The sequence below is a fragment of the Vulpes lagopus genome, chromosome 21 (genome assembly GCF_018345385.1).
Source record: "Vulpes lagopus strain Blue_001 chromosome 21, ASM1834538v1, whole genome shotgun sequence".
NCBI classification, from domain to species: Eukaryota; Metazoa; Chordata; class Mammalia; order Carnivora; family Canidae; genus Vulpes; species Vulpes lagopus.
The window spans coordinates 2,154,047-2,167,922 of NC_054844.1; the positions used below are offsets into that span (position 1 = coordinate 2,154,047).

Below are 13,876 nucleotides of genomic sequence, written 5' to 3' on the forward strand. Positions count from 1 at the left end.
CGCACACACATTGGTCACTGGAACAGCAAAACGCAACCCACAGCTGATAGAGAGGGATCACTTGAGCTTAAGAAACTTCAGGTGGCTTCAGGACTTCAGGGCTGCGTTTTGGAGAACAGCGGGACTGGATGCTTCACAGCTTTCCACTTCCTATTCTTTGCCTGAACTGCCCTCAACTTGTCACTGTTGTCCTCTGCTCTGTCCCTGCTCCAAGAAGCCTCTCAGACCTTAGAACAGGTGGGCCTTCTGGCCGAAGAGAGCACAGAACTCACACAAACCTGCATGTCCTATCTGGCTCTCCCTAGGCTACCCCCTCATGCCTTGATCATCAGCCTCTCACTTTCAGGGTACATAGCAGAGAGGCCTTAACTTTAGCTGGGAAGGTGAGGAAAGAAAGACTTCTTGGAGGAGGACAACAAGAAAAGCTCCTTGCAATGAAGAAGGGAAGGCTTGCCAAGGCAAAGAGCAGTGCCGAGGCCCAGAGCAGCTTCCTACCATAGGGCCAACACATAGGGAGTACTCACTGTGTGCCAGGTGCTTGGCACACATTATCCCTCACCGACCCATGGCCACATGGTGGGCAGTGCTGGGGCCAGGATCTGATTCAAAATCCAGTACCTGAGTCTATGCTCTTTCCCATCTGCCCTGCTGACAAACCAGCAGAAGCAAGAGGCTGGGGCAGGTGGGGAGGTCAGTGTAGGGGTGAGGCTGGAGGGCAGTCTGAGGCCAGAGCATAGCAGGCTTAAGTGTCGGCCAACTTGGAGGGGCTCTGGGGGCTTGGAGGATGCCCTCTGGCCTGGCACCCAGTGGTCGGTGCTCACCAGAGCTGGTTGATTGGGTCATGAAGGAGGGATGAGAGGGAAGGAGGGTCCTGTTTTGTTCTTTAGGAAAGAGAGAGAGAGAGAGACTAAATCTCAGCTGTGTTTGAGGAGTGATCTGGCAGCAGGACTGGGGGTGGGAGGGATCCCAGTTAGGAGGGTGGAATGGGCTGCTGGGAGCACAAAGGTCTGGACTGTGTCACCTCCACGTGTCAGAAGGTGAATGTCAACCCAGGGCACACTGATTAATTGGGGAGAAGGGGAGAGGGTGGTGGGGAGGGAGGGGAAAAGGTAGCCCCAGATTCTCAAACATATTGGGCTGGGTGATAAGGGTGCCAATTGTAGAGGTAGAGAGGAGGGCTGCCTTTTTGAACCTTTTTTTGACCCTGACTCCGAAAAAGATACAATGTTACATCTGATCTAGGACATTACACACACACCATATACAACAAATCAAGTGTCACAAAACCTTGTTTAACCTGATGACACACAATTCACACCAAATTGTTCAAAGGAATTCTGTGCCTTTAAAAAAAAGAGAGAGAGAAAGAGATCTGGTTGTAGCCCCTAGGTTGATTTCATGGTCAACTAATGGATTACATTTTAGAATTTGGAAAACACTAAGATAGAGACTATGTCCAGGGAGCCTGTTGAAGGGGAGGGAGCCAGCAAACGGATACAGTCCTGATTTGGTTGAAAGGGCTGTGCAGGGGAAACCCAACGTCCAGCTGAGGTCTGCAAACTCCGAAATGAGCCTGGCCTAATGCGAGAAACTTAAAAGTCTTTATGCTGTTCATCTCCCTCCCTCCCGTCTCTCTGCCTCCTCCCTTCCCTGCCCCCTCTCTTCCTGTCTCTCCCTATCTCTTTCCCCTTCCCATCCCTCCTCTACCCCATCCATCCGTCTCTCCTGTCCCTGTCTCTGTGTCTCTTTCTCCCTCACAGATGGGAAGATTCCTGGGGGAGTTGGATGGTGCTCTCATGACCCAGCTGCTCAGCATGGGGGTGTTCAGCCAGTAAGTGGGACATGCTTCTCCCCAGACTGAATACACAAATAAAAGGCAGGAGCTGATGCTAACTGGGCTCGACAGATAGCAAGATCCTGACCTCAAAAACACAGAGTGAAAACCCCAAAGAGCTCCTAAAGCACCCTTTCTGAAGCCAGGGACTTGACTCAGGGTAGAGAAGGGTATAAGGTCACATGGGCCATTAGAAGGAAAGCCAGATTTGCTTTAAAGCAAAGTGCAGAGATGGAATTGTGTGACCTGCCCATCCTCACTCATGAACCCTCAGGAATCCCAGGGAAGAGAACCATGTGCCAAGCTTTCCCTGGGTGTGGGAGAGGGTGGGGAGGCCTGGACTCCCCAGATCCTGTTTCTGATTTTCAGAGTGACCATGTATGACTACCAGGCCATGTGCAAACCCTCGGGGCACCACCACAGTGCAGCCCAGTCCCTGGTCAGCGTAAGTGTCATCCAGACCTTTCCCCCACCCGCCAACCCCAAGACCCCACTCTTGACTTTGACCAGGAAGTCTTGTCCATCCTCTTCCGGCACCCCTGCTCCCTGCACTCAGCCTCTCAGCCTGCACCCACCCCAGGCACACAAGCCTTCTCTCTGGGGCATCAGAGATCTGTCCTGGAAGCAAGGCCTCTGGCAGAGAAAACAGACGGTCACCCCTTTCTTGCTTTGTCCCTACCCTCACTCACTAGTGCTTTCACACCTATTACAAAGGATCCCAGAAACACCACCAAGTGGATCATCAGGAAGAGAACTTGACTGGTCTTGTGTGTGTGTGTGTGTGTTTGTGTGTTTCTCACATTTTCTTTTTTCATTCCTTTATCTAGGGATTTTAAAAATTGTATTTAAATTCAATTTGTCAACATATAGTATAACATCCAGTGCTCATCCCATCACGAGCCCTCCTCAGTGCCCATTACCCAGTTACCCCGTCCCCCAGCCCACCTCCCCTTCTGCAACCCTTTGTTTCCCAGAGTTAGGAATCTCTCATGGTTTGTCTCCCTCTCTAATTTTCCTCCACTGTATCCCCCCTTCCCTGGTCTTCTGGATGGGCATGGCCTAACCCCATAGAGTCTGCCCTACAATAGGAATTTATCAGATAATTCAGTTGTAAAATGCTCCCTCTGCTGGGCAGGGGTGGCAGGTGGTGACAGCCAGAGGGGAAGAGGGGGAAGCCCTCCCACTACTCCCACTACCACCTGCTGTGGTCTTAACTGCGGTGCCCAGAGGAGAACCTTGGCTTAGGGCTTAACCACGTGTCCCCTCTCTTTCCCAGCCACTCTCTGCCCTCCTGACTGCTACCAGGTGGCTGGTGAATGAGCTCTTGCTGTGAGTGGGGTCTGTGGCTAGGACAGGGGGTGGGACTGGGGGGACGTCATGCAGGCATGCCTCATAGGGGAGCCCTTTGAGCAGGAGTGACATGAGGTCCCCAGAACCCCAGAGGAGGCAGGCAAGGTCCCTGGGTGGAACTGGTGAGGCATTATGGTGCCTGGCCTCTACACACTGCTGCCAGGTGGAAAGGCTCTCTGCTCACCTAGTAGCCTCAAGCAGGGGAGAGGGTGTCCTATAGGAGAGGGGCTGGACCGGGGGCCAGCAGGGAGCTCCGGTGCTCCAGCCCTCTCAGGACCCAGGTGGGGAGGCACACGGGCCTCCAAGATTCAGCTCTGCGTCTGACAGGCTCCTGCTGGAGTGGAGTGCCTGGGGCTCCTGGCTTGCGGACAGTGGGGCTGAGGGTGAGTACACAGATGGCAAAGGGAGTGTTACTAACAAAGCTGTCACCTCTGGGTGGATGACAGATGGGAGGGGGACTCTGGAGAGTCCATGGCTCACATCTCATGGCATCCTCCTCATCCCTGGCTTCCCTCGCCTCTCTATGTGACATCATGCCATCTTGGGACACCACTGCTCCATGTGACATCATTCACCCCATGCGACATCACCACCCTTTGTCATCCCACCCTTGTGTGACATCATGCCCATCCTGTGCTGGGTCTTGTGTGCTGGACAGCCAAAGCTGTCTTCCATCACTGTAAGTAGTGTTCACTGAGGAGTCTGGGGTGGGGAGGGGGGAGCCTGGGGGTGCTGGGAGGGACTGCAAGAGGGGCCTGTCCTCAGCCCTCCATCCCAGGCATGCATCCAAGGAAGACTGAACTCTCTTCATCCAGGGACACCCCTCACTCAGAGGGCCTCTCCCAAGCTAAAGCGCCATTCCTGAAGGGGTGGGGGGTCGCCCCAAGCTCATCCCACACAAGTATTAGCCCCACCCCAGGGAAAACAGAACACTCCAGCCAATCTCCTTGGGTGAGATCACTTATGATTCCAAAAAGAAAAGGGTGATGTGGCCCAGTGGTTTGCCCACATGCAGGTGAGAAGCCACCAGGTTTCCTTGTGGAGCAGGAAACAGCAGTGCCTCCAGCTCACAAGTCCACAGAGCCCTCAGAAGCACTCGGGGGTGGGGGTGGGGGGCAGGTGGAGGCCTTGGTCTGGTCACTGGGACCCTCTGGGGATAATATATCTCCTATGACCTATGTCCAAGGACAGTGCCCTCCATGGTCCTGACCACACACCAAAGAGGTGTCCTCATTCCCAGCCAGCTAGGACTCTGGAATGTACCCCGCAGAGAGTGAAGCCACTTGATCTGTAAATGTAAAAGAAAGTCAGGCTTCCTAGTAGCCTGGGTGTTCCCCTACCACCCAGGACTGTCTCACTTTAACCCATTTTGCTCAACCCCTCCATGTCAACAGAGCCTTTTCCATGGGATTCTGGAACATCTCCACTGCCTAGGCTGTCCTCCCCACCACATTTTTGTCCAGAGTTTGGCTTCCGGATGGTGTCTGTGACAGGAACCAGGAACTGTGTGTCACAACTCATTTAGAACTGGTCCCTCCTCCCTTCTGCATGAGAACACAGGGTAGGGGACACAGCTCGCCACCTTGTCTCTCTCTTTGTGCTGGCAGCCACATCTTGCAAAAGCAGAGAATGACCTCCCCCAGTCCACTTGTTCAGAATTTCTCATCCTCATGATAGCTGTGGGTGGAGCTTCTGCCTCCCGCCTAGGGGGCCTGGTCCAGCCCCTCATCCATGTACTCAGTAAAGAGTGCAGGCCTCAGAGTCAAAGGACATGGACCAAGTGAGGCCCTGATGCCCTTCCCAGCTGTGTGGACGCCTGCTCCACCCTATTGTGGTTGGTACTGTTACTATCACTGGCACTGAGATAACCCACCCACGCTAAATGGCTCAGGTGACAGGCCCAGCCCTGAGCCAGCCCCTACAGGGGATGGGGGACAAGGCCAGGGTGACTGGGCCCTGCAAAGACAAAACCAGCCAGAGGCCTCTTGGAGGCTTTAGCCAGAGTTCTCACTCTCCAATTCTGAGGGGGCCCAGCCTGCTAAGCTGCCCAGCAGCAGCCCTGGAAGGTCTGGTGTGCAAAAGCCCAGACTAAATATCATGCTTCTTCCCGTGAGGACTTCTCTGCCCACACACTGGCCTCCCTGCTCACCTTCAAGGTTTTGTGGGAAGTTTCTGGGTCTGGGAGTTTAGCAGACCTATAGCTCTCCTGTGAACCCCTAGGTGACACTGAGATGGGGCGAGACTGCCCACCTCTCTGTTCCACAGATAGGCCCTGGGAGCAAAAGGAGAGGCATGAGGAGTGCCTGGAAGAGAAAGAAGTGCTGTGTTAACAGAACACTGCTATTGCTCACCTCAGGGAGCAAATGTGGGTCCTCTAGGATGGGGCTGCTAGGGCCTCAGCGCTTCCTCTTGTTGAGTCCTGTTCACTCCATCCTTTTGCCCCTTTCTGAGTGGGCTCAGTGCACCCCATAGACACTAAGGAGCCCCAACGAGCCCAGTCTCCTGGGTTTAGGCAGCATCAGGCACTGGAAGCCCCCCTGCCGGCTCTGTCCCAGGCCCTGGCAGTCGGCACTCAGCCTTTGGTGCTCTGCTCACAGCTGGCCACAGGGTTTAGGGAGCAGTCCCAGGGCTTGTCCAGGAGCTGCATTTGCAGAGCACCATAGCTGGACTTGTGAGAGATGTCACCTACATGCAATAAATGGGAGGGGTGATAGGATTAAGAGACCAAAATCTCCCCCAAGGACCCCTGGCCCTCCTACTGCCTCAGCTCTCCTCTCAGGCCCTAGATATCAGTGCTGATCAGAGCCTCCAAGAGGTCCACTTGCACCCATCCTCTGAACCAGCTGGCTCACACTGAGGAGCAGGCTTCCAGAGAGAGGAGGGGGCTCTCCCAAGGTCATGGGCCTAGTGCACCAGTCACACACCTGAGACCCCAGGCCCCCCAGAGCCCTGCCTGCTGCCCCATCCACTGTGACACCGTCTGCTCCATTTATCCTGCTCCTTTTTCCCTCCCTGTCTTTCTTCCATCCACCTGGCCTCGATGAACCCTGAGAACTTTCTGACAAGGAAGCCAGGCCTGTGCACATGGACAAAGGGGTGTGTCGTGGCACCTGCAGGATCGAAGCTGAAACCCCCCACCCCCCAGAGGATGGTCCTCCTAACTGGCCGGTGCCCTTTCCCCATCCGTGCTTCTGTCCCTCTGCAGCCCACAAGCACAAGAAACAGGACGCGCTGCAGCCATGCGACACAGAGTACCCTGTGTTTGTGCACCAGACGGCCGTCCAGGAGACCAACGGGATCATTGAGTGCGGAACCTGCCAGAAGTAAGGCCCACGAGCAGTGCTGCCCACCCCCAACCTCGCTCACACAGTCTTTGCTTCTCATTTCACAGGCCAAGGCAGGGGCGCTGGACGGTTCAGGGCACTCTCTTGGGGGTTCTGGGGAGACGGCTTCCCGAGGCTGGATGGAGGCCCACCCACCAAGTCTCATCCCATCCAGAAGAAAGGCTCCCATAGCCTCTCCCAGCGCCCCGTCCAGTGTGGGTCTCACACTCACCTACTTGCCCACAGCAGCTCAGGGCCTTGAAGCTCAGTGGCATCCACGAGCCCTTGCAAGGCCAGGACAGGCAAGGACGGCTCTGGGCAAAGAAACCAGTCAGCTCTCCTCAGAAACCTGCCTGTGCAGAGGATGTTCTCAGGATGGCTGGGCTACGGGAGGGTTCCCCGCGCTGTCAGCTCACTCCCAGGCCCGGAGCCCCCGTGTGCCCCCCGCCTAGACTCAGGCCGCTAGAGAGGAGCTAGATCTGTCAGGCTCTGCCAAGCCCTGGCCCCAGAGCGCAGGGAGCCCTGACAGAAACGTCTCTCCTGCTGACTCCCACCCCGACCTCCACCTTGGGGGCCTCCCAACCCATGAAGTTCTGTCCTGGGCCTCCTCCAGAGTGCCCACCCAGCTAGCCTTGCCATTCACCAGGGGCTTCCCTCACACCCCCAGACCTCAAGCGGATTACTTCAGAATGTAATGCCTCAGTCTGCGGCACAGGACGGTCGTTTCCACCTCATGCTGGTGTGTCATGGTGGGTAAATAGTCTGGTGTAAGGCACAGACTTCAGAGTATTCAAATTCAGACAAATTCGAATTCAAAAGCTGGCTCTGCTGCTTCCTGGCCTGTAACCTTGGGCAAGCTGCTTCACCCCCCAGCCTCTGTGTCTCATCTGCAAGACAGGAATAATGCCAACCGCATTCAGAGTGGTGAAGGTTAAATGTGTGTGTGTGTGTGTGTGTGAGAGAGAGAGAGAGAGAGAGAGAGAGAGAGAGAGATCACCCACCCCACAGGAAAAAGCTCAGGAAGTGGCAGCTACTGTTATGTAAGCCACCAGGCCTCTGCAGAACAGGCTCTCGGAATCCTGGACTTCCTCCCTCTGGCAGGACTCCAGGGCTGTGTGCAGGCGCACTGTGCCACCTTGTGGCCAAGCCTGAGCACTGCCGCCCTCCAGCACAGCCTGCTCCATCCACCACGACCTCCCAAAGCAAGGAGAGCTACACATGCCTATTTGTCTGGGGCAGTCTTGATCTATGCCTGTTATCCCTGCATATATTAATAACACCTTTCACTCTCAAACGTATTGCAGTTTGGACTTCCTCACCTCCAGTCTGCGAGGAAGCAGTATAAGTGCAAAGGCTTGTGGGTAAAATAAATTCACTGCCTACGACTGTCCCTGCAGCTATCCCTAATCTGACCTGCCTTATGGTACTTGCTCCTTCCCCTGCCACCACCACGCCACACTCTAAATCTCCAGAAATTCTCCTCCTGGAAGCTCAAAGTCATGCCCGCCATAGAGAAGGCCCACAATCCACTTCTCTCTTTGCTGCAGGATGTTTGTGATGCAACAGATTCCCAGTAGTAACCTTCTCCTCTTGGTGACAGACCCCACCTGTGACTGCAGCATCTTCCCACCAGTCCTGCAGGAAGCTACAGAAGTCAAATATATCCTTCCAACCTCCAGGATATGCAGGCTGAGGGGGGGATGGAGGTGTGGGAGATGTCGCTGAGGGGCTCAGATTTTGAGAGGTTGAGGTCAGCCTCCCTCACCACCAGCATTCCACCCGCCTCCACGGGGCATTGAGACTTGTTCCCCTGCCACCCCTGCCCCTGGGCGCTGTCTTCTGACCTTGAAAGCCACCTGCAAGGCGGCTGGTCCCACTAAGAGTAGGTTCTTCCCAAACTTACTCTCCAGAATCTCCAGAATCAGCTCCTGTCATGAGGTGTCCGCCTTAACAATGAATTGTGCACATAACGCCTCTGTCAAGTGTGACAGGATGCGCTCCCAGAAGCTTCGCCGGAGACCAGATTCCTGCCATGCCTTCCATCCAGAGGTGAGGGCTCAGGGCACAGGAGCATAGGGGAAGGGCTTCCCCAAATCCTCAGCTCTAGGACTGTCCCTGTGCGTTTGCAGATCTGAGTGGCCACATGAACACAGCTGTACATGTGCACCTCCAAGGGAACACATTCCTGCACATGCATTTACATTTAGGCCCATGGCAGGCAAACACGAAGTCAACCAGGATCCCAGGGTATTTTCACAAGGAGGGCCAAATTTTCCAGGGTTCGGACCCTCAGTGATTTAAAACACAGCTTCCCCATATTGCCTCCATTACTACTGCACTTAGCTCCCAATGACCTGAACAAGTTATAGGAAACCATGATATGCACAATACTAATGGTGACCGACATTAATTTAGTACCCACTATGTAAGGTGCTTTTAGCTTAAGGCCTCCAGCTGGGTGCCTTATACATGGTATTGTTTTTGCTCGATATGACTGCCACACATAATTGACATCAAAGAAGCTTCCAGAGTTGATGGCTTCTCTAGAGTCAGATTCTAAGAGTATGGCCCCCTATAAGACTAGGGACAAGCAGAGGCTTGAGCCCAGTTCTGGGCTGACTGCACAGCCTCTACCTTCCCTCTAAAGGATAGGTAACCTAAAAAGGATGGTTTCTAGAACTCCTCTCTTTCTCCAGGTATTTGGCTTTAATTCCCAGAGACACACCCTCCCCCCCTATTCCTTGCTTCTTCTGGCTGGGATAGTTGCCTCATCTTGAATGCTACCGTTTCATCTCTGCTCTGGGTTCACAGGAAAACGCCCAAGAGTGTGGTGGCACTGCGGACACCTCAGCCTCACTCCCCATGCTCCTGCTGCTTCTGTGTGCCTGGGTGCTACCACTCCAGCTGCTGCAGTGACACCAACCCAATCTGACCTGTTTTGACAAAATGATTCTTCCAGAAACATTCTAAGGAGTCAGCACCTGGCATGGGATCCACCTCACTACACCTGGGCCAGGTCACTGTTGATCTCAGTCTTGGGCTAATGGACACTGCCTCCTGAGATTGCTGGATGGAACCAGAAACTACTTCTCAAAGATCTTCCAGGGTGCCTAGTACCATCCACCCCGAGTCTCAGTGGGCATCCTCCCACATCCTGCCTACCTCTGCTTCAGGAGTCCAACACAAGCTCAACTTAGACCAAGACAAAGAATTTTTTTTTTAATTTTTAAGAGTTTTATTTATTTATTCATGAAAGACAGAGAGAGAGGCGAGATACATGCAGAGACACAGGCAGAGGGAGAAGCAGGCCCCATGCAGGGAGCCTGATGTGGGTCCGATCCCGGGTCTCCAGGATCAGGCCCTGGGCTGAAGGCGGTGCTAAGCCGCTGAGCCACCGGGCTGCCCCAAGACAAGAGAATTTAATTCCATCTATTCTCTGCAAGTCCAGACCCAGCCAAGGGTCAGGTGTTTCTAATGAAACTGGTTGGTCTTCAATAGAATCCAAGAACTTAAAGGTACTAAGAGGGGCAGGATGAGGCCAACCACAAAAATGAGATGAAGAACACACCCCCACCTGACAGAGCTTTCTCAAAATGAGTGCATGGTGGAGGGTAGTCAATTTCCTAGCTGCTGCTCAAACAAGTTCTGTGTGTTTGAGAGACAGACGGACAGAAGGCAGGGAAGTAAAGAGAAATGGGAAAACCCCAAAACAGGAACAGGTATTAAATCCTTTTAGATTACTGTGGCACGTCTGCAAACTATTGCTTTTAAAAATTTCCAAAACTCTCTTTACAAAATGCTAATGTATAGAAACTTTTGCATTTAAGAAAAAGCCAATGGGGTAAAATATACAGCTGCTGCACTAGACGGTGATGTAAGAATGGGGGAGGTGGAGGAATAGTGGGAGCCAAGCAGAGGCCTGGGAAGAGCAGCCATTCACAATGGTGTGGTAAGGGGTCTCCCCGGGAGGTCCAGAGCCCATGGTGCTCTTTTTCTAGCCACTAATCTACAAAAGAGACCACCTGACTCTGTGCCTAAGGCTGGCTTTTCGGGGAACATGCCAACATACACAGCAAAGTGCACCAGAAGGGGAGCTCTCCCCAGGTGCACCCCTCCCCCCAAGGTCTCAAGGCTCTGGGGCTTTCTCCTCCCTCCCTACCTGAGAGAGAGCAGCCTCCACTGTGAGAACAATTAAAATTAGGCAGAACCATGTAGAAATTCTGAGGTGGCCTCAGAGCTTTAAATTTAACCAACCTCCAATGAAGAGGTCCTAGCCAAGCCCCAAGGTAAGCATGGACAGTGCGCAGGGCCTCCTCGGGTGACCCTTCTTCCCAGCTCTCCACAACTCAAAGTACCAGTTCCGGCCGGCAAACGACCCCAATTCCCTGTAGAGTGGGCCAATTCTGAACAATGAATTCATTGCAGTATTTGTAAAATGCCCTATATTATTGATCATATGACATTACTTTCAACATTTAGTCTCAAAACAAGCATGTGAGATAGGCGTTAACAGCCCCATTTATAGGGCAGCCTGGGTGGCTCAGTGGTTTAGCACTGCCTTCAGCCCAGGGCATGATCCTGGGGCCCCGGGATAGAGTCTGTCGGGCTCCCTACATGGAGCCTGCTTCTCCCTCTGCCTGTGTCTCTGCCTCTCTCCGTGTCTCTCATGAATAAATAATAAAATCTTTAAAAAAAAATAAATATCCAGTCTCCAACAGCATCTGACCTCTACTGCCGGCTCCCAGACACAGGCTGCTAGTGTTCAATTTAGGACACTAGCAATCTCTAGGACAGCAATCCTGTCTTTTGAAAGGTCTATCTTCCTTGCCCACCCAGGGAGAGCATTTTCAGGCAAATTCATCAACTACCTTGACCACGTAATCTAAAAACCAAGATTAGGAAGTGCTGGGGCAGCTCCCAGCCTTGTTTTGCTTCATCATCCCCATGCCTCTAAATGGCCAGGAGGAGACTGTCAAATTGGGAAATCACTTTTAGAACCAATGGAGGAAATGAACTAACTAACTTTTCTAACTAACCTTGCTCTTCACCTGGGAAGACGGAATATTGTTGTCAGCTTCGGAGGTCCAAACTAGTCTTCCTTTCTTCTTTTAACCACTTTTAACCACTACAGGACAGCAGGTGGCAGCCTAGCTCAAGCTAGAGTGCCATCACCAATTTCAGATGAACAAAGTTAAAACCAAAGGCATAAATGACAAGATTCTGTAGGCAGAATCTTAAATCTCTTTTAAAAATGCTGCATATCTTTGGATGACCAACAACTCAAAGCAGCTGTCAGATCCTCCTTCCTCAGTACCAGGGACAAATTATCTACTAGATCCATTTAATAACTGGGAGTGCTTTCAGGTAAAGCAGTTCCCTACTTCATAATGCTAAGCCAAAGTCTGATTCAGGGGGGCAAGAGAATGGACACATCTTAAAGTCAGAAAAGTAAATATGGGAGGGGGGAGGGTCACAGCAGGGAGGAATTCGAGCAAGAGTTTGGCAGAAACGACAGCCAATCACTATGGAAATTTTGAGAAATGTTGATCTCAGGGAAAGATGCAAAGAATATAAGCCCACTTTCTTTTATTTTTAAAAGATTTTATTTATTCATGAGAGACACAGAGAGAGGCAGAAACATAGGCAGGCTCCCTGCGGGGAACCCAATATGGGACTCGATCCCGGGACCCCGGGATCACGACCTGACCTGGGCCAAAGGCTCAACCATTGAGCCACCCACGTGTCCCATATAAGCCCATTTTAAAAGGTGAGAAAAGGAGAAAAATTGATGAGAAAAGCGAGAGTAGGGAAATAAACGACCTCTTGCCTATGTCCCTGGCATATGGCAGAACCTGACCCTGACCCTGACCCTACTTCTTGTTTTAAGTCAGCATAGCCAAGGCAGCAATGAGATGTGCTATCATGAGAGGCTTTCACATTTGTGCAGCTAGGTTCCCTGCTTCCTTAGTTTCCCTGATCCCTGCTCCAGGCCATCTCAAGTATAAGTTATGAAGTCAGATTGACATCTTTGTTTTTTACCAAGTCACGTTGCTGAAGGCAGAAAAACCTTGTACGCAAGGACACAAGGAGTGGTGGCCAATAGTCGATGACTAATGAGGGAAGGAAAACACCAAACATACTGTAACTGAAGCAAAATATTCTCTAGAGACAAGGATATTTCTAGGATAATTGTAAACAATACTGCCTAAGGGCTTCTTTAGGAAACCCAGAGCACTAGCATTCTATGAAGTCAAGGTTCAAACTTGTCCTTAATTTCCTTTACAATACCCATGGACACCACGTGAGAAAAGGAAGGCATACAGTTTTTAAGGGAAAAACAAAAATTGGAAAAAAATCAAGTGGCTCTTTGTAAAGGCCTCAAAGGAGCAGAATGCGATCCAAGGTTCTATACCCGGATAATATATGGGGAAACCCTAAAGTTGTATCTACAATTAAAAATGACAATTCAGGAAGCCTGGGTGATGCAGCTGGTTAAGCATCCAACTCTTGGGTTTTAGCTCAGACTGTGATCTCAGAGTCATGAGGTTGAGCCCTGCCTCCTGCTCCATGCTTAGCGGGAGACTGCTTGAGATTCTCACTCTCCCTCTCCCGCTCGTGCTCTTTCTAAAATAAATTAATCTTTAAAAAAAATAAGAAATGAGAATTCAAATACTGGAAATTCCCCTGCAAAAACAATTTACCTAAGGCAAAGGGGTTGGGATTCCTTAAATTACACAAAAGGTTAACAAACCCCAAAACTTTAAATCAACACACATTAGATTATTTATTCCAAACTCTCTTCTTTGTAAAGATTGCTGGCACAAAAGTCACACTTGGTTTTTCCAAGCTTCAGTCTCCTCACTTAGGAAATGAGTAATGCTGATCAGTTAACAGGGAGGTGGTTACAAGTATCTGAGACACCTTCACATAAAGTGTCCATTATGTTAGGTATTATACTTACAAACTTTAATCATAAATTAAGAACTGCCCCTTGGAGTCAGCTCTCCTCTCCATTCTAAACCTGGTTCCAGCTGTAATGAAAGCTTAAGAGAGGTTGAGGGGCTCCTGGGTGGTTTCAGTGATTAAGCATCTGCCTTTGGCTCAGGTCATGATCCCAGGGTGTTGGGACTGAGCCCACATGGGGCTCCCTGCTCAGGGGGAGCTGCTTCTTCCTCTACACTCCCCCTGCTTGTGCTCTCTCTGAAATAAATACATAAATAAAATCTTTTTTAAAAAAGAGGGAAAGGTTGGGGAAATGTGAGTTAGGCATAAATCCTTTGATTTGTGCATTCAGAATGGGGGGAGGAGTCTGAAAATTTCTTAAGCTTCAGTGTTTAAGCTGAGGCAATAAAAAAGCACACGACATAAG

The 13,876-nt window shown here is 51.5% G+C and overlaps 1 protein-coding gene across 1 annotated transcript in view; it reads left to right on the forward strand.

The window, feature by feature from the left end:
* Positions 1–9,534, forward strand: part of CACNA2D4 (calcium voltage-gated channel auxiliary subunit alpha2delta 4) — a 114,904-nt gene extending 105,370 nt beyond the window's left edge. Inside the window, exons 30-38 of the mRNA XM_041736936.1 lie at positions 1,761–1,831; positions 2,204–2,279; positions 3,111–3,163; positions 3,512–3,567; positions 3,843–3,863; positions 6,390–6,507; positions 8,055–8,167; positions 8,474–8,556; positions 9,319–9,534. Coding sequence (XP_041592870.1) covers positions 1,761–1,831; positions 2,204–2,279; positions 3,111–3,163; positions 3,512–3,567; positions 3,843–3,863; positions 6,390–6,507; positions 8,055–8,167; positions 8,474–8,556; positions 9,319–9,423 — 696 coding nt within the window. The 3' untranslated portion in view covers positions 9,424–9,534. The remainder of the gene's footprint in view (positions 1–1,760; positions 1,832–2,203; positions 2,280–3,110; positions 3,164–3,511; positions 3,568–3,842; positions 3,864–6,389; positions 6,508–8,054; positions 8,168–8,473; positions 8,557–9,318) is intronic.
* Positions 9,535–13,876: the final 4,342 nt, after the last annotated feature.